The sequence below is a fragment of the Heterostelium album genome (genome assembly GCF_000004825.1).
Source record: "Heterostelium album PN500 unplaced genomic scaffold PPL_scaffold13, whole genome shotgun sequence".
Taxonomy (NCBI): Eukaryota; Evosea; class Eumycetozoa; order Acytosteliales; family Acytosteliaceae; genus Heterostelium; species Heterostelium album.
This window is the reverse complement of record NW_008805075.1, coordinates 40094-65671: the sequence shown is the minus strand read 5'-3', so window position 1 is coordinate 65671 and position 25578 is coordinate 40094. Positions and strand designations below refer to the sequence as shown.

General features: G+C 31.2%; 13 protein-coding genes across 13 annotated transcripts; 7 read left to right on the top strand and 6 right to left on the bottom strand.

Moving 5' to 3' along the window:
- Positions 1-7: 7 nt before the first annotated feature.
- PPL_11169 (uncharacterized protein) lies at positions 8-1062 on the bottom strand (the record flags this gene model as incomplete). Its single annotated transcript, XM_020581926.1, has 3 exons — positions 8-515; positions 604-764; positions 838-1062. The coding sequence occupies 3 exons, from the start codon at positions 1060-1062 to the stop codon at positions 8-10; spliced, it is 894 nt and encodes a 297-aa protein (XP_020427229.1).
- A 90-nt stretch (positions 1063-1152) lies between these two features.
- Positions 1153-3507, top strand: PPL_11168 (uncharacterized protein; the record flags this gene model as incomplete). The annotated part of the gene is made up of 3 exons (XM_020581925.1): positions 1153-1166; positions 1888-2084; positions 2147-3507. 3 exons carry the CDS (start codon positions 1153-1155, stop codon positions 3505-3507), a joined length of 1572 nt encoding a protein of 523 aa, XP_020427228.1.
- A 175-nt stretch (positions 3508-3682) lies between these two features.
- PPL_11167 (IPI1/TEX10 family protein) lies at positions 3683-6979 on the bottom strand (the record flags this gene model as incomplete). Its single annotated transcript, XM_020581924.1, has 6 exons — positions 3683-3906; positions 3983-4259; positions 4349-4740; positions 4822-5074; positions 5161-6788; positions 6856-6979. 6 exons carry the CDS (start codon positions 6977-6979, stop codon positions 3683-3685), a joined length of 2898 nt encoding a protein of 965 aa, XP_020427227.1.
- Positions 6980-7350: 371 nt separating this feature from the next.
- PPL_11166 (O-linked N-acetylglucosamine transferase, SPINDLY family protein) lies at positions 7351-9618 on the bottom strand (the record flags this gene model as incomplete). Its single annotated transcript, XM_020581923.1, has 4 exons — positions 7351-8452; positions 8553-8916; positions 9019-9286; positions 9349-9618. The coding sequence occupies 4 exons, from the start codon at positions 9616-9618 to the stop codon at positions 7351-7353; spliced, it is 2004 nt and encodes a 667-aa protein (XP_020427226.1).
- Positions 9619-10752: 1134 nt separating this feature from the next.
- rab1C (Rab GTPase family protein) lies at positions 10753-12569 on the top strand (the record flags this gene model as incomplete). The annotated part of the gene is made up of 8 exons (XM_020581922.1): positions 10753-10798; positions 10871-10934; positions 11026-11065; positions 11187-11267; positions 11494-11541; positions 11627-11854; positions 11940-12058; positions 12530-12569. The coding sequence occupies 8 exons, from the start codon at positions 10753-10755 to the stop codon at positions 12567-12569; spliced, it is 666 nt and encodes a 221-aa protein (XP_020427225.1).
- Positions 12570-12829: 260 nt separating this feature from the next.
- purA (adenylosuccinate synthetase) lies at positions 12830-14372 on the bottom strand (the record flags this gene model as incomplete). Its single annotated transcript, XM_020581921.1, has 4 exons — positions 12830-13038; positions 13124-13667; positions 13770-13958; positions 14043-14372. The coding sequence occupies 4 exons, from the start codon at positions 14370-14372 to the stop codon at positions 12830-12832; spliced, it is 1272 nt and encodes a 423-aa protein (XP_020427224.1).
- An 884-nt stretch (positions 14373-15256) lies between these two features.
- On the top strand, positions 15257-16963 carry PPL_11163 (ankyrin repeat domain-containing protein; the record flags this gene model as incomplete). The annotated part of the gene is made up of 2 exons (XM_020581920.1): positions 15257-15566; positions 15831-16963. The coding sequence occupies 2 exons, from the start codon at positions 15257-15259 to the stop codon at positions 16961-16963; spliced, it is 1443 nt and encodes a 480-aa protein (XP_020427223.1).
- Positions 16964-17117: 154 nt separating this feature from the next.
- PPL_11162 (uncharacterized protein) lies at positions 17118-19457 on the top strand (the record flags this gene model as incomplete). The annotated part of the gene is made up of 7 exons (XM_020581919.1): positions 17118-17163; positions 17358-17463; positions 17526-17641; positions 17716-18065; positions 18108-18228; positions 18688-18855; positions 19429-19457. The coding sequence occupies 7 exons, from the start codon at positions 17118-17120 to the stop codon at positions 19455-19457; spliced, it is 936 nt and encodes a 311-aa protein (XP_020427222.1).
- A 68-nt stretch (positions 19458-19525) lies between these two features.
- Positions 19526-20320, top strand: PPL_11161 (haloacid dehalogenase-like hydrolase; the record flags this gene model as incomplete). The annotated part of the gene is made up of 3 exons (XM_020581918.1): positions 19526-19685; positions 19773-19852; positions 20036-20320. The coding sequence occupies 3 exons, from the start codon at positions 19526-19528 to the stop codon at positions 20318-20320; spliced, it is 525 nt and encodes a 174-aa protein (XP_020427221.1).
- Positions 20321-20438: 118 nt separating this feature from the next.
- Positions 20439-21410, bottom strand: PPL_11160 (uncharacterized protein; the record flags this gene model as incomplete). Its single annotated transcript, XM_020581917.1, has 3 exons — positions 20439-20558; positions 20627-21152; positions 21199-21410. 3 exons carry the CDS (start codon positions 21408-21410, stop codon positions 20439-20441), a joined length of 858 nt encoding a protein of 285 aa, XP_020427220.1.
- A 245-nt stretch (positions 21411-21655) lies between these two features.
- PPL_11159 (RING finger protein) lies at positions 21656-23335 on the top strand (the record flags this gene model as incomplete). The annotated part of the gene is made up of 2 exons (XM_020581916.1): positions 21656-22438; positions 22538-23335. The coding sequence occupies 2 exons, from the start codon at positions 21656-21658 to the stop codon at positions 23333-23335; spliced, it is 1581 nt and encodes a 526-aa protein (XP_020427219.1).
- Positions 23336-23424: 89 nt separating this feature from the next.
- PPL_11158 (myb domain-containing protein) lies at positions 23425-24816 on the bottom strand (the record flags this gene model as incomplete). The annotated part of the gene is made up of 3 exons (XM_020581915.1): positions 23425-23964; positions 24058-24688; positions 24779-24816. 3 exons carry the CDS (start codon positions 24814-24816, stop codon positions 23425-23427), a joined length of 1209 nt encoding a protein of 402 aa, XP_020427218.1.
- A 232-nt stretch (positions 24817-25048) lies between these two features.
- Positions 25049-25522, top strand: romo1 (MGR2/ROMO1 family protein; the record flags this gene model as incomplete). Its single annotated transcript, XM_020581914.1, has 1 exon — positions 25049-25522. The coding sequence occupies one exon, from the start codon at positions 25049-25051 to the stop codon at positions 25520-25522; it is 474 nt and encodes a 157-aa protein (XP_020427217.1).
- Between the last annotated feature and the right edge of the window lie 56 nt (positions 25523-25578).

The window sequence follows — 25578 nt, the reverse complement described above, 5'->3', positions numbered from 1 at the left end:
CATGATATTATTGAGCACAACAACTATTGCTTTCGAAATTGACAGCGAGTTCTGCTGCGATGTTTGGAATTGTGTGGTTAGTGTATTGTTCTGTTTGAAGATCGATTGTGAAAATCGAATAATTAGGTGGATTTTTTGCAATAATCACAATATATCCATTGGAATCGAAAACAAAATCTAGGGTATACTGCTCGAATGGGAAATAATCAGCTTTGAAAATACTACGTGTGGTCTTTGTATCACAGTCAACTGTAATAAGCTGATAATAAGAATTTTGGAAGAGACCAACATAAACAGTTGATTGATAAACAAATACTGATTGGACATATGACCAATGTTGCATCTCGAATGGAATATCGTGATAAGTGAAACTCTTGGTAATCATCGAATATACTCCAAATGATAAAGCTTTAAGCGTTCCGGTATTAAAACCATAAAGATAATACAATTGATTCGCTGAATCATAGGCTCCTAAAGCATACAATTGACAATAACTTGATGATTCTATCGTTTCACTGTTTCAAGTTGTGATATAGAGAATTGATGGTTGTTAATAATTTGAAATCAATTTTGCTTGTTGATTGTACTTCGATTTCAACTTACACAGTTTCAGTATTCATATTGAAAATTGAGAGATATGATGTATTAGAAGGACAGTATGTTGCAAATGCCAATCCATTTTGAAGATCTATACTGTTGGATTGCCAAATAATCCTTGGTTGTTCAGGAATATAAAAACTTGCTTTGGGGGTAAATCCGCCTGTCTATAAAATTGACAATTAATGTTTTAAGTATTAGAAATGAAATTTTTATGTTATTTGAGAAAACAATACTTACTTCAGCATTGAGAATAGAAATATTGTATTGACCAGGATATAGTTCGGATTGAGACTCCAAGACATAATAATCGTTACCAGAACATTTTAACATAGCATTTATAAGATGTGATCTATCCATATAATATTGTTGAAGATATTTACCACTGGTAAGACTAATAGATGTGAAGTTGACTTCAGCACAAGAAAGTATTGTTGGTTGAGCACCTGTCGAATCTATTCTCATCAACAAAAACAATGAAAACAATAAAAATAAAATAAAAGAAATAGAATGAATCATTTTTGAATGAAAGAAGTGTTTGTGATTTTTACTTAAATGTACAAATATAAGTATTAAGTGATCAATAATAAACTTGAATAAGGGTGTAAAGATATTTTTGAAGAATTACTATGAATATTATTTTATTTTAAAAAAACTAAAAAAATCAAAAAGGTTGTTCTGATGTTTGGTTTTTTTGGGCAATCAAGTTATCCTTTTTTTTCAGAGGTTTGACAACAACCATCGCCAAACTTAATGCTTTCACTTTATTTTTATTTTTTTGAGGGGGCTTAAACTAAGTTTAGTGAGAATCTGTAAAATTTGTTTTGGTTGTTTTCAAACCTCTAAAAAAATTAGTATAAATTGATGATTGGAAAAAATCATACATTGGAACAAACTTTTTGATTTTTTTTTGGTATTGATAAAGATGAAATTGATTGCTTCTATTGAAAATGAAAAGAAGGTTGATTTTTTTTTTACAAATTTAAATGTTTCGAATGTGTTTATACCATTCGATCATAGATTTACCGCGGTCTCGGGATAAAGACTAAAGCTAAGTCCTGTTGCTTATTTAGATGAGATGAACTAGAAATACAATTTCTTTTTTTTTTTGTGTTTAAAAAATTAAAGATCATTTTTATTTTTTTGATTTAATAGAATTTAGATGTACATAAATTATAACATTCAAGATTTACCATATCTGTTGCTATCTAAAATATTAAGTTTCAAAGAACTGACAGTTTTAGATTCAATATGCTTTAGTTTAACAAGTAAAAAGTTATATAATAATAGAGATAGATATTTGATATTCAACGGTCTTACACACGCTCAATCACAATTGATTTACAATAGAAGTAATCATGTAACACTTACATCATATCAAACACAATTTCAACGAATATCAGATATTCAATCTTGTAGTCTATTGATTTGTGGTAGCTCAGCCTCTCTAAAAATGGGTCCAACATTTTCTGACTATATAATAGATAGTATGTTATGTTAATGTTAATACAACTTTAACCTAAAAATATATATATTTACCAATTATAAGTATCAAAAGTTAATAATACAGAGAATCTTAGCAGCAAAATACCTTTGAATGTAAGGAGTGTTACTATTTTCGAATGGCAAGACAATCTTGCATTTGACATTTCAGATAGTAGAATAAGTCAACTCGAAATCAGATGTGATAATCTAAAGATATTACCAGGTTCACTCCCAAACACTCTTGAAACGCTAAATCACTCCAACCAAAGACCTGTATTTAATGCACATGTGCTGCCAAATACTATTAAATATATGACCGCCGATTATCGACAGCAAGAGCTTGCTCCTGGATTACTCCCACAGTCGTTGGAACGCCTCTCACTACTGTTCAACGGTAATACATTGAAGGAACACCCACTGCCTGACAATCTGAAAGTTCTGCATATCTGTACATTCAATATGGTTGCTCCAAAGATAGATATTGGACAACTACCTAGATCACTTGAAACCTTAACACTCGATTATAAAATTGTCGATAACATTGAGAACCTATCGATTCTCTCTCAGTTTCAAAGACTGACAACAATTGAATGCAATTTCGAGTGGCTCTCCTCACTTCCACCATCGATCACCACCCTTCGTTTTACCAAGTGCTCTCTAGGTGGTATTTATATTGAACCAAGTGTCATTCCATCGACAATAACTAATCTCGACTTTGGTGGAATGAAATTATTCAGATTGAAACCTGGGAGTATTCCATTGAGTGTCACAAAGCTATCACTTGGTTACTTTGGATATTTTTTGGAACCTGGTGTCATCCCGATTGGTGTGAGAGAATTGGATACTTTTCTGTCATTCAGTAATATTTCATTTGGATCAATTCCAAACACTGTTCAGTCATTGAAACTCTCGAAATATTCGGATGGCGCTGAATCGGAATCAGCATTTTTAGGTATCCTTTCACTGCCATCGATCAAGAAACTTTCATTCGATACTGAAAAAGAAATAAGTAGATTTCCACCGAATTTGGAATTACTTAAACTCACTGGAAATAATAATCAGTTATTACATTCATCATTACCACCGACCTTAAAGAATCTCATACTGTACCAGATTATTCTAGTTAAAGATGTTTGCGAAGATAGTGCACACCAGCAACCTCAAAGATTGACAATGAATGTAGATTCCTCATTTTTCAGAGAAAATACATTGGAAGATCTACCAATCTCTGTTGAAATCATCAGGATCAATGGTAATATAGAACTTCGAAGATATAACCAATCAAGCATTTTCATTGGTTACAATCGAGACTATCTTGTAAATGGTGGATTCATAGAATCAACTCAACACTTGAGAGATTTAATCAATAACAGAGTATTTAAAAGACATATAATTAATGAAAGAATAGCTAAGATCATCACTTAAAAATGATATCATATAAAGCAAAGATTTTGTATAATAAATACTGTTACACTGAATGAAACATTAGATTTCATAGAGTTATCTATCATTTGTTTTTCAATTCAACTTTGATCTTATTATATAATTAAATAAAATACACAAGTTATCATTGTAGGAGAATGGAATATATTCCCTATTATTATAATTTATTGTGTGACATTTTAAACTCTGATAAAAGTTTGTCGACGATTGGTTTCTCTTCCTCAAGAATGTTGGGTTGTGTTGATATTTCATTTACAAACAATTGTAGTTGGTCTTTAGCCTCTTGTTGATGAAGTAAAGATTCCATCTGTTTGTTCTTAATGATATCCATTAATATGATTGATATAACAACCAATTTCGATTTATCAGCCTTCAACTCGCCTATAATTAAATATTAGAAAGTATTTGTTAAATCTCTTTCTCTTTCTCTCTCTTATTTTGTTTTGTTTTTACATACTTGACATTTGTTTAAGCAAATTTACCAATAAAGTAGTTGATTGATCCAATTGAATATATTGATGAGCTAATGAGATATATGAATCCTTTAAGTTGGTTATTAATGATTTCTGCTGTAGTTGTTGTTGTTCGATCGTTAACAGATATGATGATAGTATAGCTGGTAAGCTATCAACCAAACTCTTTGGAACGCTAGACCATTCCTCTTGATCTTTACTATTAAAGCATGAATATATCAATTGTAATATATATTTCTTTCCGTCCAATGTTTGATTATCCTAATTGATGTTTGTTGTTATTATCATTAGAATGATATTAGAATGAATGTAATTAAAATATAAATTTAATTTAGATGTAATAAACATACCAATTCTCTTAACACTGAAGCTAATAATGGATTTAAAACCTTCTTAATTGGGATTGTTGATCGAAGATGATTGATATCTCTAAATATTCTATTTAATACTCTGTCTCTATGTTGAATATCAACGGATGAACTATCATTGTTCATAATCTTATCATGTTTTCTCTTTAATGATGAATTGTTATTATTATTGTTATTGTTATCAGCATCCAAATCAGTAACACCATCTAAATCTATTTGTTGTTGTTCATCGCCGTTGTCTTCAACCTTATGAATCATTGCCAAAGTAATTGAGATACAGAATGCCAAATAGTTATCTAATCCAAAACCTTGATCAAATTTATAATAGATAATATCGAATATTCTTTCTTTTACTTCAATCGATACCTTTGGTGCTATTATTATTATTAAAAGAAAAAGAAATAGATATTAATAAATATATTTGATATAACAAATTAAAAAGATAATAAACATACATTTACAAATTGCAATTAATGCTCTAATAGTTAATAAATTGATAGATGTAAAGTAATAGATTAAATATAATGATTGAATCTGTAGGTCGATCGGTAAGTGAATGAAAGGACCATAGACATGTTTACCTTGAGGGAACTTGTCACTTGGCTTTGAAATGGTAAATAAAAATGGTACCAATGAGTTTTGAATACTTTCATATTGTCCTCTCTTATTCTTATCTTTACCAAATGATAACAAAATTGTTATAATCATCTATAATTATATATATTAATATTATTAGTTATGTTGTTAGTTGATCTTATTTTATAAATATAATTGTTTAATTAATTAAAACTTACCAATGATGTATTTGAATCTGATGCACCAATTCTCCAAAGTAACTTTGGAAGTGAAGATAATCCCCATTCAATGATCTTCTTGATTGATTTATCTTTGAGAGAATCTTGAATATCGATAAGCTCTTTGATGAAGAATACACATGCTTTCTTGGCCGTGGAGAGTGGGTTGCATTGATTATCGAATTTGATAAACGATTCCAGTACACTTTGTGCTCTCTCTTGACTCAACGATGGTAACACCTTAATGACAACCCACAAGTACGATGATATCGATGTTCTAACGGCTTGACCTCTTTCACCTTCCTTTACTAGCTTTCCATCCAATGCATCTTCGAAAAAGTCGATAGCTGGTTCGAACCACGATGGTAATATTGATTTACTACTACCACTACCAACAGTATTGGTAATTATTGATGTTGGTAACAACCATGCAAGTGTTTGTGTAACAATAGCATTGATTTCTTGACTGGCAGAGTACTCTTTGGAGTCGGGGTTGTCGGAGCTACCGACCAAAACTGGATAGTGTGCAGCAAAGTACTTGAGATAATCTTGACGAATACGATCGAATTTCTCATTGTTTGGGTTGCTCTTTGATGCTGAACCACCGATGTTTGGATCTTCTCTGATCTTTGTAATTAAAAGCATTAACATCTTTACTATTAACTCCATATCGAGAAGGGTCGAGTGTGATCCTGGATTGCCAGGGGTCAACTCCAACCAACATTCAATGAGAATCGGCATAACGCTAGCGGTAAAGTCAAGTGTTTCCGTTGCGGATTCCAATGCGCGTGACGATATCTTTCCTGTCGATGATCCAGTCTGGCTAAAGAATGATGTGAATACAGTACGCTCTGTGTAGTTGGTGAATGTCGATGCGAGAGGAGTCTGCACTGCCCATTGTCTAGTCAAACTATTTGAACTCTTAACTTTACTAAGCAGTCTTTGATGTTGTTGTTCACTAGGTAACAGTCGCTCCAACAACTTGAATAAACTTTGTAATATTTGAATTCTCTGTCCCAGTTGATTGTTCTTCATTCCACTTGCACCGGAAGCGGCATTTCCTCCACCGGTGTTTGTGGCGCTGGCAATTGCTGAGAGCGATGTGGATGATCCTACCGATGTATTCGATAGAACCAACGATGAAGTTGTATGTATTCCAACACGTTTCAACAGCTCCAAGTAGTTCGGTAGGATCTGGTGAGAGAAGCCTATCATCTGTGGGAATTGGGTGATCAGCAGCTCAAAGAGTTGCAGTGAATCCATACGGATCGATGACTTTAGATGAGTCATTCCCGATGTGATATAGATGGCAAAGAGTGGGAGGAACGGTGACATCATAATAGGGTCGACCAGTGGCAATACCTTTGCGATGAGCGAGTGTGCAGCCAGTCTGACATTCTTATCGGTGTCATTCACCGACTCGACGATTCCATTCATAATCGCACCAATATGTTGACTTACGACCACAGGATGCATCTGAATCAAATCTTTCAATCCATTCAAAGAATCACGACGAATCTGTTCACTATAATGTTTGGTTTTCGAGAGCAAATCTTTCAACGTAAGATTTCTCTGATTGGTTATAGGATCATCTTTTTCACCAATTGATTGTCCTGGTATATATAATGCTAAAATAATAATAATAAATGTAAACAGACTATTTCTATTCAATTGTAAAGATCAAATAATAAATACTCTTTGATTTAAATGTTGTAACTGTTACATTTGGATTTGGGGGTGGTTTCTTTCCTAATTTCTTTTTCTTTACTTTAAAATCTAATGATGGTTGATTTGTTTTCTTTGATTTTGATCTACCCATATTTAATTAATAATTTAAATAGTAATAGAAACTTAATCAATTGTTTTAATAATAAACTTTCGTTCGTTTCAAAAAAATAGAAAAAAATTAAAAAAAAATAAATTTTTTGGAATTTTTTTATCAGCTAAAGGAAATCATTCTTGAAGAGATGAATAAATATTACTTTGATATCAATGATTTTAAAATATATTTATTGTACTTCTCTATCCAATTTTTTGTGATCATTCAAATTTCTAAATACTTTAGATTGATCACAAAAAATCTTATAATAATAGTTAAAATCTACATTGTTTATTAAATATATTAAGAATAAAACACCTGTTCTTTAAAGAGAAAGTGAAAATGAAATGCTAAAAGTTTATTAAAATATTTTAAAGTGCTTCATTAAACATTAGAATATATTTATCTTCAAGATCGATTGTAAATTGTTTGGGATTGGAAATTGGTGACTTTGAGAGGATGTTTCTGAGGTTGGTTCTGAGATATTTGAGTTTTTCAGTGTCACTTGCCAGTTGAACTGCGATATTTACATACTCTTCGGGGTTGCTGCCGACCAGTTCTTTCAATCCGACATTGGTGAGGATGGAACGACCTACGTTATGCACATGTGTCACGCCTGACATGCTTACGAAAGGAACACCCATCCATAGCGAGTCCAACGATGTCGTTGTTCCATTGTATGGGAATGGATCCAAACTGATATCCATCTCATTGTAGCTATCATAGTGATTACCGGTCTCCATTGAATAGGTCTTTAACAACACCCTGGTGGTATCTACACCGATATCCGCCAGCTTCTTTAGATATGCCTGAGCTGCACTCTCCACAATGAAAAGCGGTGCTTTAATAGCGATTCGAGCAGTTGGCAGTCTATCGAGAATGAGTTTCCAAACGGCCCAAGTTCCCTTTTGAACTTTCGACAGTGTATTGTAGCAACCGAATGTTATGTATCCATTCTTTTCGAATGGAGATTGCGCGGTGATCGGATGTGTGATGATATGCGATGCGTCGAAACAGAGGAAGGTCGATGGCATACGGATGAGTTTTTCAGTCCAGAGTTGCTTGGTGTCGAGCGGATCGGCATACTGATCGGTGATACGATATTGTATCAGGTCAGCAATGCCACTGGTATTTGGATATCCGAGGTAGTTGACGATGATCGGTGCCGGACGGTATGAAGCAATCTCACCGTCACGCTCGGTGTGCACATCCAAACAATTGAGAATAGTAATTTTCATGTCACGGATGGCCGCTGCCACCTTCTCACAGGATCCGCGCATCACATGGAAATTCTTTTCACCGACGTAGCCAATGAATTTCTTGGTGAAATCATCAAACTGCGTACCCATCGATATCAAATGAATTTCAAATGTCTCCTTATTGTGACACTTCAATATACCATCCATAAAATAAGCAATCGGATGTTCACAGAAATGTGAAGATAAATATGCAACTTTAATAGATGATTGTTTTCTATATGATTTTATACTTTCAGGAGAACTGAGTTGTTGTTTGTTGTTTGTTTTGTTCATTAGTATCTTCTAATATTCTATTACTGTTACTAACTACTTACAATGTATATGGTTTTATATTTAGAAATTTATGATATAATATAGATTCTTCGTAGATATCTTTTTCGTTGTTATATTGTTCGGCGTAGTTCATAAAGAATATTTTTAAGAGGAGTGCTCGTTTCTTTAGGTCTTGAGTGGTTTCCGACGATTTGAAGAGTACGCTCAGTCGTTTGATGGCGTTGGTAGTCTCACCCTCCTTTTGTTCCAAACTTGCTTTCTCCACGTGTGCATCGTACAATGTTGGTTTACCCTTGATTGCCATATCGATATGTTTGTTGGCATGTGGGAACTTACCTTGTTTGGCATAGAGTGTACCAAGATGTAAATTTACTTCTTTATTCTCTGGATCATTTTCATGTGCAGCTTTTGTTTTGAAATAATAATATAATAATTGTTAATAACAAATCAATCAATTATAACTCCTAAATTGTAAAACATTGATGATGTATAAACAATAACACATACCAACACTGTAGTGAAATGACATGTTCAAATCACCTTTCATATGTGATTCAATTGCACGAGCGAATAGTTGAATAGACATCTGTTTCTTGCTTCCATTGGATTCCACTTCTTTACTTCTATTATTATTGTTGTTATTGTTGTTATCATTGGTACTTGAAGGAGGAAATGTAGATATTTTATTATTTTGTTTGAATGCATTCAAACGATCCTTTATAAACTTGACATTCGGTGCAATCTGAACGGCTTCCTCTAACTTTGCAATTGCCATCTAAATTATAATTATGATTAATATTAATATATATTAAGATTAGCTTTGTATTAAATACATACTTGTGGAGGTAATGCACAATGATCTACAAAACTAAAGATAGATACAGCTTTTAGTTCACGGTAGTGATTGTTCAGAGGATCCATTTCGATCAGTCTAGCGGTCAATTCAAACAAGGTCTTAAAGTGAATCTTTTGATCTTCTTTTGTCACTTTACTGGGTGTCTCCAACAGTAGTGTTCTGACTTTATCGACGAGTGTCTGTTGCTCTTTTGGTACCACAATAGTGTTGACACTACCATTTCCACTACTATTCTTCTGACTAGACGACATCTTTGTTTTCCGACCTAACAACCAACTCAATAATAATGATATCGATATACTGATGTGTGTGATGTGAGTGTGTGTTATTAGATTAGGTAGATCGATGATCTTATCTTTAATCCAACAATTGTATTACAGAATAGAAATTGTATGAATAAGTTTTTGTTGTCTTATTTTTTTATTAGATTTTTAGGAAATTATGGAAAATTTTTCGTTGAAAATAAAACAACATCAAACAAACAATAACAATTAATAAATAGTATTATCAGTCAGTAGTTTAGTTGCATTGTTGTTGTTTTTATTATTATCATCATCGTATGGTTTAACAAACAAAAAAGTAAAAGTAAAATTCAATTTATTTTTTAAAAGAATTTAATTAAAAGATTTATTCCTTTTCTTTGACATTGTTAGCAAATATATATAAATATAAATTTAATATAAATCAAAAATCCTAAATAATCCATTCCCTTTCTTTTTTTTTTAATTGCTTTCACATATAAATAAATAAATTATTTATTACAGCAACATCAATAACATAACAATAACAACAACGATAGTTACCACCATCTCTCATCTATTGGAATTTTTTTTTAATATTACATAGTTAAAAATTTGTGTTTGTTCAATCATATCAATAAAACGAGAATTATTATTGATACTAAGAGTTACAACAACCCTTTAAATTTTTTTTGTTTTTATTTATTTTTGTCAAAATTTTATAGACAAAAAAATTGCTGTGTGGTCAAAGAAAATACTTCTCTCTTCTATTTTTTTTCAATTAGTTTAATTTTTATTTTTTTCTATTTTTTTGTAATTACCTTAAAAAACTAAGTCAATTTTTTGTTTTATTTGTTTTTTTAATTTAATTTAAATTTATTCTATTTATATTATTTATATAACAATTTCTTTAGTTCAGATTTAAACAGTTTATCACCTTTTTTTTAGCATCATAGTAAATTAAAATATCACATTCATTCATTATATTCCTCACCAAATCAAAATCAAAACAAATCAAATTTTTGTTTTATTTTTTTAATTGTAAAAATCAATCAGTCAAACAAATCAATCACAGACAAACTACATACAATAAATAGTAATAGTTTTTAATTAATCACAAACACTTATACAGAATTTATAGATAAAATGGGTTGCGGTGGTTCAAAAGGTAAATTCATTGATTATTGCGATGGTTAGAGAGTAAATGAGTAATGTTACTAACATCTATTTATCAAATTACTATATTCAATCAATAACACAACAGAGGGATCAGGTTCCTTTTCAGTTACTTCATCGACTTCAATGCATGGAGAGTCTCACCCAGAATAGTATGTATAATCATCATTCACAGTAACAACAACAATAATAATAAACTAACAAAAAAAAAAAAAAAAAACTTTTTAATCAATCAATCAACAGTGATATGTTATTAAAGATTTTGGTTATCGGTGATTCAGGTGTAAGCATTGACAAACATGTGCTGCAAAGATATTTATGCAGAACATTCCATAGACAAAAAAAAAAAAAATAACAAAAAATTTTAACCAAATCAAAAAATTTATTTATATTATTATTTTTAGGTTGGAAAGTCATGTATGTTATTGAGATTCGCCGATAATAGATTCACCGACAGTTATATAAGTACCATTGGTGTAGATTTTGTATGTATATTGGATAGGATGATGAGTTGATCAAATGTGACACCACCGATATACGAAATGATCGATCATTCACTCTATTAAAAAATATTGAAGCGATCGGACATATATCGATGAGGACTCATTTTATTTGACCTAAACTAACTTTTTTAATTTTTTTTTTCAATTTTTAAATTTCACACTTTCTTTATCATCATTGTGTATTATTCATAATATAATATAACTATAGTGCATCAGAACAATCGAATTAGATGGAAAGAGAATTAAATTACAAATTGTAAATATTAGATTTATAGGAGTGGAAATAATGATAGAATGATCTTTATGATATTAATATTCATATTCAAATTATAATTTAATAGTGGGACACTGCAGGTCAAGAAAGATTTAAAACAATCACTACCAGTTATTATAGAGGTGCACATGGTCTTATCATTGTTTATGACATCACTTCAATGGAATCATTCAACAGTATAAAGAGATGGTTGATCGATGTCGACAGATTCGCCAGTCCATCTGTTCTCAAATTGATTGTTGGAAACAAATGTGATCTAAATTCAAAGAGAGCCGTTGATTTTAAAGTAGCAAAGGTATGAATCATCCTATCGATTCATCATTACGTGACGGTTCTTTAATACAGTATGACTAATCAATCGATTATTATTTTCTATATAGAAATTTTCTGATGACTTGAATATTCCGATTCTGGAGACAAGTGCGAAAGACTCAACGGGAATTGATGATGCATTTACACAACTAGCAGCCAATATCAAAAAGAGTGTTCCTGTAAATAAGTAAACTCCAAAATGATATTGATATATTTTACTCATATTAACAACAACAACACCACATCACCATTTTCAACAACTAAATCGTCAATCAATCAATCAATCAATCAATCAATCAAACAAACAAACAAACTCCACCTCCCCAAAAAAAAAAACCAATAGCAAAACGATTTGAATCTAAAACAACCAATATCAGTTGATTAAATACTCAGTTTCTTAGAGTTTGAATTTACAGCCTGCTCCATCAACCAACTTCAGTTTAAACAACCGGTTCACATTCTTTGTTATTTCTCCAGTCAAACAACAACAACAACAAAAAAAAAAAAAAAAAAAAAGTAATCAATCATTCAACAATCACCACCGATGATTGATCTATTAATGTTTATCACTACCAAAACAGAAAAGATGTTTTGTTTTTAAAAAATAATTTAATAATAAAAGAAAAAAAAAAAGTAATTGTAAAAATATATTCTATAGATTAACCACAATCCTCTCAATCATCAGTTGGAATAAATAAAAATATATAATTCTTTAACTAATACCAATGAAGAATTCTTCAACAATTTCTTTTTTTTTTTTTGTTATTCTGTTTGTATATATATACTACTTTTGTAAGTTAAAATAGATCAACAAAAGAACATCGCTCCTATCTCATTTCCTTGGCACCTATAAAAAAAATAAAATAAAATAATTATTTGAATATTTGTTTATTTGTTTTAAAATTTCGATGTTCCATTGAATTGGAATAAAGTTGTAATATAATTGATGGCTGAGTATTTATTTAGTAATCATTGAGCTTCTGTCTTGTCCAACACCGATCCATTTGATTCTACGACCGGTAAGTTCTTCAATACGAGAAATATATGTCTTGGCCTCGCTTGGCAATTCCTCATATGTCTTGCAGTGAGCAAGACTGGTCTTCCAACCCTTGAAGGTTTCATATACAACCTCACATTGTGACAATACTTCTAATGAAGATGGGAATGCTACATAATAAATAAATAAATAACATATTATAAAATTAGTAATTAATCTATAAATTCTTCAAAACAACAACAAACAACAACATACATTTAATGATTTCACCATTGTATTTATAGTCAACACCGATCTTGATTTCATCGGTATTGGAGAGAACGTCCAACTTGGTCAAGTTGAGCTCGGTAAAGTCGTTGATGAGACCGGTGTAACGGAGTACAACGATATCCAACCAACCGATTCTTCTTGGACGACCGGTGGTGGTACCGTATTCACCACCCTCCTTTCTGAGAGCCTCGGCTTCATCACCGTGCAACTCAGTTGGGAAGGGACCGGCACCGACTCTGGTGGTGTAGGCCTTGACGACACCGATTTGGTTGACGATCTTGTTTGGTGCGATACCCAAACCAGTGCAGGCACCACCGACCGAAGAAGCCGACGAGGTGACGTATGGATAGGTACCAAAGTCGAGATCGAGCATTGTTGATTGAGCACCCTCGATCAACACCTTCTTTCCTTCCTTGAAGGCATTGTTGATAAAGTAGACAGTGTCGACAACGAATGGTTTAATCATCTCTGCAAACTTTTCGTATCTCTTGAATTCTTCTTCCATATCGTATTCAAAGTTACCGAATCTCTGTAGTATTTATATATATATATATATTATAAACATATTCATGGTTATTATCACTGTGATATTTTATGTTTTTCTCTAATATTCTAATAGAAAGGTAATTACCTTCTTCTTGTTTTCAACAAGACGAGCATAGTTCTTCTTGAATTGTTCGAAATGGAAAAGATCGCAAACTCTAAGTCCACCTCTTGATGCCTTGCTGCTGTAAGCGGGTCCAATACCCTTCTTGGTGGTACCAATACTGTCGTTGGATGATCCATTTTGTAATTCTTGTTCCTTCATAGCATCGACGATCTAAAGAAGAGAGTGTGAGATAGAGATATTATTATTAGTAATTAGTAATTAAAAATAATAATAGTTGTTTATGTTTATAGTTACTTGATGAACATCCATAACGAGATGAGCACGATCAGAGATGAACAATCTGTTTTCGTATTTGATACCCTTTGCTTTCAAACCTTCGACTTCCTTGAAGAAGGTTGGCAAATGGATGACGAGACCATTACCGAGAATGCAAGTGGCACGCTCATTGAGAATACCAGATGGAATCAAGTGAAGTGCAATCTTCTTACCGTCGACAACGATGGTATGACCAGCATTGGCACCACCTTGACAACGAGCGACTACATCAAACTCCTGTGAGAGAATATCTACCAACTTTCCTTTACCTTCATCTCCCCATTGTGAACCGATAATAATTGATGCCATATCTTTTTATTTAAAGAACAAAAAAACAAAACACCAAAATTAACTAAAAAATAAATAAATAAATAAATAACAATTAAAAATATAAATATTATGAAAGATGTAAAGTTGATAACAACTATGAAAAATCTATTAAATATTTATGATATTGTAATGTTAATTAATCGTAAAAAAAATAAAAATATAATAATAATAATAATATTTTATTGTAGTTATACAATTTATTATTATTTTATTTAATTTTGTAATGATATATTGTTATATTATATAGATATATAAATAAAAGATAGATATATAAATATAAATATATGTAAGTGAATGTGAATGACGCACGTTATTTGTTTACGGTTGGAAACTGAGATTTTGTAGACTCACGTCAGTTGTTCCAACAAAAAAAAAAAAAAAAAAAAATTCGTCAATATCGAAATTGGGAAATTTTGAATTTTTTTATATTCGGATTTTTTTTAATTAAATATCCGATTGATGCAAAGTCTAATAACAATTATAATCATTTTGTTGGTGAAAACAACACTGGTATCAGTGTGTATTTTGTTGTTTTTTTGTTTGAATTTTCAAACAACTTTGTTTTATGATCATACCAAAAAACACATTAATTATTTTTGAGATAACAATGATTAAATTAAAATCTAAAATAAAATCTTTATTATCTACAATTTTTTGATTCTACTATTTTCAAAATAAAATAAAACAATAAATATCACTTTTTGAGAAGCTTTGCAAATTAAATATATAAAAAAAAAAAATCTTGTCAAAAAATGAAGCAGAAACATTAAAGAATGGATGGCTAAAGGATAAGTTTATTCTAATCAATATTGTTTATGCATAACTTTTTTTTTATTGATATTAGGAATTGTAAATAAATAATAATGATAGATTATAAATATCAAATTCTAAGTAGATTATTTAATTCTATTGTATTGAGAAACAAGATTTTTCAACATGTCTACGAAATCCATAGAGCATTAAGTAAGCGACAAAGAGTTCTTATTATGGATTGGAATGATCTAGCTTGCTTTCCAGAGATTCTACTACAATTGAATATGATCGATAGATTCAATAGGATATTGGATGTTTTGGTTAGAGATTATCGATTTACAGATCAGAATAGCAAAAGAGAGGATACTGGTTATTTCAAAGATTTCTTTAGTCAATGTATAAATGTTGCAGCGAGACTAGGTGAATTACAGGTCTTTGAAAAGTTAGTGCAATTGCTTCCAAATCAAGTTTATTGGCCGCAGATAGCTGAAACCGCTCTGGAAAATGGACAGCTCCCAATATTAGAATACATTTTCAAAGTTGGATGTCCCAGGTTATTCAATAAAAATCGTAATTATATTGACATTGCTGCCAGAAATGGCCACCTACATATAATCAAATACCTACACTTCAATGACATCTCACGATGCTCGGAGCTGGCAATGGATTATATTTGTGATTTAGGAGATATGGAATCCTTAATGTTTTTACATTACAATCGGACAGAAGGATGTTCAACACGAGCATTAGATGCCGCTTGTGCCAATGGATACATGCACATCGTTTTGTGGTTACACAATCATAGGACAGAGGGTTGTTCTACAGATGCGATTGATCAAGCTGCTGGAAATGGTCATCTGGAGATCGTCCAGTTCCTGTTGGCAAATAGAACCGAAGGATTCACAGAGAAAGCTATTAGCAATAGTTCGAGAAGAGGATTTCTAGAGATTGTAAAGCTACTTCATGCAACTGGAAAAGCAAACGTAACAACCGATGCCATGGATAGAGCAGCTCTTGATGGACATTTGGATGTTATAAGGTTTTTAAATGAAAATCGTAGTGAAGGATGCACAGTTGAGGCAATTAACAATGCGGCGAGTGGAGGATTCCTCGAATGCGTTAAATTCTTGCATGAAAATCGGAGTGAAGGATGCAATCGATATGCTGTTCACTTTGCTGCTATCAATGGTTTCCTGGATGTGGTTCGTTACCTTCTAGAGAATAGAACTGAAGGTGGATGTTATGATACATTGGAGAGAGCTTCATTGAATAGCAATCCAGAGGTATTCCAATATCTATATTTAAATACACCAAACAGAGGTGATTGTGAAAATGTTATGGATCTTTTTGCCAGGTGTAAAGATACCGCCGGTTTGGAATGGTGTAAGAATAATACAACTCTAAAGTGTTCGAAATTTGCCTATAGAGTTGCGGTGGAACACGAAAGTTTGGAAGGATTGAAATGGGTTCAGGCGAATACAACACACGCATTGACCTCAACAGATAATTTATTGGATAAGGCAGCATCTCTAAACAACTTGGAAATTGTAAAATATCTTCATGATGCAGGTCTTTCATGTTCAACCGAAGCTATGGACCAAGCAAAAGATCTTTCGATTTTAGAATTCCTGCATCATAACACCACTCAAGGTTGTACCACAAGAGCTCTAGGCAGGGCTATTGAAGATCAAGATTTACCTAGAATCAAATTCCTAATGAAGAATAGGACAGAAGGATACTCTGACAATCTCTATGGATCACCTCAATTCTATTATATTAAACGACTTGAAATAATAAAAGAAAAAAATCTTATTTAGATATTTTCTTTAGTTTTAAAATTGAACATAGTTACTCATGATTGATAATGTAACCCCCAATTGTTTTTTTTTTTAAATGAATCATTGTGAATCAACAATGACATGTGTGCATGTCAACCATTCAATAATGAGATGAAGTGACAACTATTTAAAAATGCAAAAAGTTTTTAGAACAGGATACAATTATTTAAATAAACTTAGTTTTTAGAATAGGATACATAGTTTATTCATTACTTTAAAATTTTCAATAATTTTTACAACATATAGAAGATGATATCAAATACAATTGTATTAGTACCAAAGATAAAGCACACTGCAACTTGTGAGTTTAATTTATTATCAAGTATCATTTTTATTCAATAGTTCTTATTCATTTTCTTTTTTTTTAAAAAAGTTATATTTTGTCATGGATTAACATACTCTGCTGAGGTGTGGAGAGAAAGATTTGAGAATATTCAAAGAAATGGTAATGAACATGTCAAATTCATATTACCAAATGCGTAAGTATTATTATTTGGTGTAAGTAATGAAGACCTTTTCTTACTTTTTTAAAAAAAAAAAGACTAAGCCAACACAATGATTATATTGGATCAGTAACACAATCTTGGTTTAATTTTAATGTTTTAAATGAAACTGCCACGGTTGACAATGATCAACTTAATCTATCTAGAAATAGAAGTATGTTATGTTTTATATAAATATATATAAATTTGACTTTATAATAATAATTGTTAATATTAATTAAATTACAGTTGATTCATTAATTGAATCTGAAATTGCAAATGGTTTGTCAAGTGATAGAATTATGTTGGGTGGTCATAGTCAAGGAGGATCAACTGCAATGTTTACTTTCTACAACTCAAAGCATAGACTTGCTGGTTGTATACCATTTGGAGCTGGTATTCCAACAAAGATATTCGCAAACGAAAGAGATGACTACCCAAACAGACAACAACCACTGAAACTGCTACATGGTAGAGAAGACGACCTCGTTCTATTGAGCTTTGCTGAATCTCTTCTCGAGTGTTTCCAGAGAAAGCATGCAAATGTTGATTTAACTATCTTTGAAGATACTTATCATGATCCTACCGATTCAGTATTAGTAGAATACACAAAAATAATAAACAATATATTACTTTAATAGCAAGTTAATAAAACAAACACTATTCTAATATCAAAAAAAATCAATCGCATTGTTGCTTTGTTAGGTAGTTATAAATTCGCTACCAATGATTTTTATGAAAACACATCATTTCTCAATAAAGGTAGTTTGCAATTAAATTAATTAAAATTTTATTTTTTTGATTTTTTTTTGATCAAAAATGTAACCACTCATATTTTTAAGGATGGGTCACTCTGCGATCTTATTAAATTATTCATTTTTTTTTATTGTTAATAGATATATATCATTATTTATAATATAAACTGTATATAGTTTCGAGAAAGTTATTCATTAGTTATATATAATTTCAGCGATAGTCAACCTTAATTTCACAAATACAATAAAAAGTAGTATTGAACGTTATTATTAACATAAACTTCATATCATTTATCTATAAAAAGATAGTTTTATTTATGTCATATCATTCGGTATTATTAAAAATATGATTATATTTCCTATTTCCCGGTTATTAAAATAAAACCTATTTATTACCATTTATTTATAAAATATTGTTATTTTCGTTGTTGTTTTACCAAAGCATCATAATATTGACAATCAACAGCAAGCAAACTCAACTCAATCTTTCACATCGTATCTGAAAAGACACCTTTGTCTAGAAACCAAATTCACCAAATCACCACCACATCGAATCCAAATAATTGTTCCCCTCTATCACATTTTTGTTATCATATCTGTCCATCATTCATACACCCATCACCACATCAAATACGTAAAAAAATACATTGTTGTTGTTTTTTTATAACAAATAAACACCACTCAATCTCACCACAACACAATTCATATTCCTTCCATTGGTGTTGTTATAAAATAGAATATATATATATCAGCACAACATAAATAAGTTGAACAAAAAAAAAAAAAGAATAAGGAAAAACAAACAATCTGCAGATATATTCATTTTTAAAACTTTATTGCTTGGGAATTACCAGTTGATTTGATAAAACTTTTAATATAATATTATCTTACTGTAAAAGAGGTGTGTTGTTTTTATTGTGTACAGTGTTATCATTTTGTATTTGATTCGCACTAAATAGTCTTTTTAAATCTGTGGTCATAACAACCACAAATGTTAACAAAGTCAAAATAGTGATTCTTCTTGCTGATTTTTATCTTTATCTCCAACAATTATTATATTATCACATTCTTATTCATAAAATTTTGTTTTTATATAAATATATATTTTTTTTAGTATTTTTATTTATCCATTATAAATCATTTATTTTAATATAAATATTAATATTAATTATTTTTAAAAAATATTATTTATTTTATTTTATTTTAGGTTTAATTCTAAATTGTATAAATATTTAAATCCAAACAAACAAATCTTCATTCATTCTGTAATTTAAAACTATAAAAATACATTATATATAACAAAAATGGCACCAGGAAATATTAGAGAGGAAACCATTCCAAACCATCAAATTCATACACTTTTGTTCGATTTGGACAATACTTTATATCCAAAGTCATGTGGATTGGCTGCTCAAGTAACAAGAAGAATTACACAATATATGTCATCTAAATTAAATTTACCAGGTATGTTTAACTAAAATTTTTTTTAAGAGATTATTATTATTTTTTAATGGAAAATTAATTTTATATTTTCAAATTCAAATTTATTAGAGGAAGAAGTAGATAAAATTAGAGGACATTATTATAAAACATATGGATTAACTTTGAAAGGATTAATGATGAACTATCAGGTAGATATGCATCAATATTTGGACTATGTACACGGTGGATTGGATTTGAAGTCACACATCTCGAGAGACGACCGATTGGTAGGTGTGCTCAGCTCGATCAAACCAAACGTCAAGAAGTTATTGTTTAGCAATGCCGATATGGGACATTGTGAGCGTGTCACAAAGGAGCTTGGAATCAATCAGTGTTTCGATGCCACCCTCGAGTATCTCGAGATGCTCGACTACAGCAAGCCACACCCACAATCCTACCAGATGGCATTGAAGAAGGCTGGCACTGACGATGCCAACGGTGTCGTCTTCTTTGACGACGTCGTCGAGAATCTTGAAGGTGCCAAAAAAGCTGGAATGATTACGGTACTCGTTGGAGGTACTTCCGATAGTCCTGCAGTAGACTATTGCATACAAGAGATTCATGATCTCGTAAAGATATTCCCACAACTCATAAGTTTACCACAAATTCAATCATAGATAACATTGGAAATTAATAAATAATAAAGTAATATTACAATAATAATTGTTATAAATTAATTAAGTTTTTTTACTTTAATATTACAAAATGATTCAAATTACATTGGTGTTGGAATTTCTAATTATTATTATTATCCAGTTTGATTTGAGTTTGAATTTGATTATTTGATTCATCATCATCATCATTGGATTCTAATGATTCTATGAATTTCTGAAATACTTGATTTTGAGATGCAATCTAAAGATATATTATAAATATTCATATTAATAAAATCATTTTTAAAATAAGAGGTATCTATTTCTTACATTATCAGATGAAACTAAAAGTTCAGAAATTGTTGTGGATACAATATCCAATTGTGAAATTAAACGAGTGATTTCCTGTTGATTTTCCAGTTGCTTTTGTTCTAGACTATCGATCTTTAGTTGTCGTTGCTCCAAGATGACATTGCTAGATTCGGTTTGTTCTTTGAACTGATCGATGAGACTCTGATGTTGTTGCTGCTGTTCTACTAGGAGTTGTTCACTCTTGTGCAACTGAGCCAAACGATCTGCATCGTCTTGTTTCAATTGTATTAGTTCATTCTGTTGTATTGTTTGTTCCTTTTCCAAGTATTCCAATTTTTGTTTGTACAGCAGTGCCATATCTAGAATCCTCTTTTTGTTTGACCTATCCAATTGTTTCAACTTTAAATTAATTTCCTTTTCATGATTCAACTTGAATGTCTCTATACTCTTTTGATATCTTTCTTCATATTCTTTTCTTAATCTGTAATCAACCAACCAACCAACCAACCAAATAGATAGATAGATATTAGTTATAAAGTTTATTCTCTATTTTAACTTTCAAAATCTTCAGATTATTATTATTTCTTTACTTTTCTTGATATGATAATAAATTATCTCTATATATTGTTTCAATTAACATTTTATTATAATCATTTATTTCACAACTATCCTTTTCCTTTTGTTTCTCTTTCATTTGCTTGATAGGTATATTTAATTGTTGCTGCTCTATATCTGTATCTTTTTTTGTTGTATCACTAATATTTATCAAAGGATATGTACTTGATTCCATTGATTCACTCATCACTATCTTTAAATATATATCTATCTAAATATCAATTTTACAATGCAAACAAAAAATAAATTGTTTTTTTTTTTTATTTTTCTTTTTTTTTTTTTTTTTTTTTAATTTATTTTCACTGTGGGTGTTTAGTTCAATGTTTTTATATTTTTAAGATAAACAAACTTCAAAACAATAATTATTAGATAAAGATAAATAATTTATTATTATAGATAAATTAATAATTAAATAAATAATAGATAGAAGAAATGAGTTTTGTTTCAACCACTGGTAACGATGATAGTGGAAGTAGCGGTTCAGGTGGCTTTCAAATGAGAAAGAGAGTCACAAAGGTGACTGCAAACAAAGTACAAACTGAAGTACAATCTGCTTCTCCTTTTGTTGCTTCACCTGTACTCTCATCTGTACCAGCACCAGCACAAGCACCTGCTGCACCAACACCAAAACCAACTACAACGCCTGCAGCATCAACACAAAAACCTACTGCAAAAACAACTACAACTGCTGCTGCAAAAACAACTACCACTGCTGCTGCTTCTTCTGACAAATCCAATAGTGGTTTACCAGATCTCATTGATATTGTAGTACCAAAAGCACCTGAACCAAAGGAAACAAAGAATCCTGTACCATCAACAGCACCCAAGAAGAAAACACCAAAGAGATCAAGTGCTCCAGCAACAACAACAACAACAACTACCACTACTGCAGCTAGTACTGCAGCAACAACACCTGTAGATCCCGCCAATCCAGGTGCTAATCCATTTAATTTTTTGACAAGCTTTTTCCAGAAAGATGGTACCCCAAACCCTACTACTGATAGTAAAGCTACACCACCATCTACTACAACAAGTTCATCAGCTGCAACTGAAAAGAAAAGAGGTAGACCAAAGAAAAATGTTGCTGATGTCGACGACACTCTACCAAAGCTCATTCCAACTTGTGGAATCTGTTTCGAAGATATTGCTCTTCCATCGAATCCAGTTTCATGTGACCATATATTCTGTTTTGATTGTATTTCAAAGTGGCTCAATGTAAGTTGCAATCTTTCAAATCAAACACTATAATAAGTTTATTATTATAGATATTAATATTTCTTTGATATCATCGATGTACTATTATTATTATAATAGAATGCAAACTTCTGTCCAGTCTGTTCTAAACAAATAGAAAAAGTAAAGAAAATAGATAAAGATGGAAAGATTTCATTCCACCTGGTCAAACCTTCGAGAGGACCATTTTTATACACATTGCAACTGGTCTCTGGTGAGGACACCAAGAAGAACAAGAAAGGTGATGACTCTGACAATGAACAATCTGGTGCACCATTTGATGGTATCTTTGGAATGATGCAACAGATGATGAAACGTTTCCACTTTAATGTCGAAGATTCCGACGAAGAAGCTAGTTCCAACGACTCGGATGACTCTGACGATAACGGTGGTTGTCACGGACATTCTCATATCAATGGTGTTATTCATCCACACGGTCATAATATCTCTGATTCTGATGACGACGATGAAGATGATGACGATGATTCATCGGATTCCAATGAAGATCATTTGGATCCACTCAAGAATTTCTCTGCACTCCACAGACATATGATGGAGATGAAGATGAAGTATGGAAATAACAAGATCGTTGATGATGATGATGAAGATGAAGATGAAGAAGATGAATCTGATGAGGATGAAGAAGAGGATGATGAAGATGAAGATGAAGATGATGATGATGATGATGATGATTATGAAGATACAGATGGTGTTGACAATATCTTGACTGACGATGTCCCATTAGATTTGAAGAAGAAATTGCTCGACACTATACTTGAATATCATCTTAATAATTCATCAAGTTCTTCAGATCCAAGAAATAAGACAGGTAACAATGAATCAATCAATCTTATCTTTAAGGAATATTCAAAGAAATAAAATAATATAAATAAAACAATACCAAAAAAAAAAAAAGAATATATATATATATTCTTCTCAAATATAAATACATTTGTTTTTTTTATTTTTTATTTTGTATAGTTTGGATCTAAATAATTTGATTCTCCACCTGTATATGAAAATCGATAGTCTTCATCTCTAAAGTAATCGGGATCCACCGTTGTGTAGGAACGCATATGATGAGTGGATTTATGTGAACCGATCTCCTCATAAGTATTGTTACACTCGTCACAGAGATCTATCTCCAAACACTCTTCGCATCTCCAGCGAATTCCAATGATTGGCTCTTCATCGCATCCATCACACTTGTAGCCTTCGTGTACTACCAAAGCAGATTCCTCCGACTTTGTGCTGGATGCAGATGAAGAAGAACCACCTTTACTTTTAGATTTAGACTTTGGTGTAGATGTAGTTGAATTCGACTCTTTGCTATTCTTATTTTTGTTCTTACTCTTCTTTGTTGGTGATGGTGTTGTAGGTGGTGAAATTGGTACACCCGGTGGTATGTTGTAATTCGTTGGTGGATAATCAGTTGGTGAATCTAGTTCCTTAGTGGTAGCCGTAGAGTTTCTATTCTTTTTCTTCATCGGTGGCTTAGGGAATAAAGACTAAAAATTTATTAATTAAATATTAACAGTTAGTCTAACAACACGATCAATTCATCTAATAGCTTAATTCAATGATAATAATGTGATAGTTACAGGTAGATTAGGAGGTTTACCTGGAATTGGTAATCCCAATTTATGAAGCTTTACGAAATACTTTTGAGTACGACTTGCTACTTGTTTGGGTGTTCTGTTCTTTAGAGCGTTGGCAATCTTTGTCCAACGATGTGCTGCCACCGGTTCCTCTGGGAACTCTGCAAGTAACTCTTCCAATCGTTTCTGTTCTTCCTCTGACCAAGGTCTATTGAATGAAGCATAATCATCTTTATTCTTATTCTTCTTCTTTGTAGATGATGATGGTGTTGTTGTTGATGATGATGATGCTTCTAAATTATCTTCAAATGAACTATCTAATATATTATTATTATTTACATCTTTTGATTTATTATTACTATTGCTATTGTTATCTACAGTTGATGAAGTTGTATAGAAATCATCTGTTAATAACTTCCTCTTTGTAAGATTTGTAGTTAGATTAGGAAGTATTGGAATAGGTTCAATCGGTTGTTTTGTTGGAAGCACTATAGTACCGGAAATCAAACGTTCAAGAAACTCTATTGGATTCTCTAAAGCATCCTTATGTAAACGTTTCAATCTCTCTATATCTTCTTCTCTTGTTTTTCTTTGTTGTTCCAATATCTCCAATGATTTTGTAAGTTGTTTATATCTTTGAAAGTAAATAAAAAATAAGAAGAACAAACAATGTTAATATTGTTAACAAATAAAAAAAAAAAAAAAGATATTTATTTATACATACTCTTCGGTATCTTTTATTGGGGTATTATTAAAATCCATTAAGATATGAACTTAATTCTATAATGATTGCGTATATAAATAACAAAATAATAATAATAATAATAGCTACATAATTATTTCATTTACTCAATGAAATTGAACTTTCGTGAACTTTAGCTGTTAATTTTTTTTTTAATAATTTTTTTACAATTCACGTATCATAAGTTGTTCATTTTTAATTTTCAATAGATCTAATTAAGATACAGATATATATAGAATATAGAATATAGAAATGGAATCACCTTCATCAACACCTTCAACAACAACAACAACAACAACAACAGGTTACCCACAATCATCAAAAAGTATAATAAATTCACCGAGTCAATCAAATAGATTACCTCCACCACCACCACCAAGAAAGAGAGCAGGCTCGGCAGTCAGTGGTAATGCATGTCTTCAACAGATCGGTATGGGTATGATGATGGGTGGTCTCGTCGGTTCGTCTATGGGTCTACTCGGTGGTTTGGTCGGTGGTTATATGTCAAATCTTAGAGGAAAGTCACTCTTGATGTACACCGGTGGTAGTGTTTTGAAAATGACTGGTTTCTTTGGTGGTATCATGTCAATCGGTAGTGCATTGCGTTGCGAAGAATTAGACATCGAACAAATCAACATCAACAACAACAAACTATATACTTTCAAACAACCAAACACTTATTTACTACCTTTATCATCGAGCAAATCAAATTTAAATACATTGTAAAATCAAAGCAATATAAATATATAATATAGAAACCTTTTAAAAAAATCAACAACAAA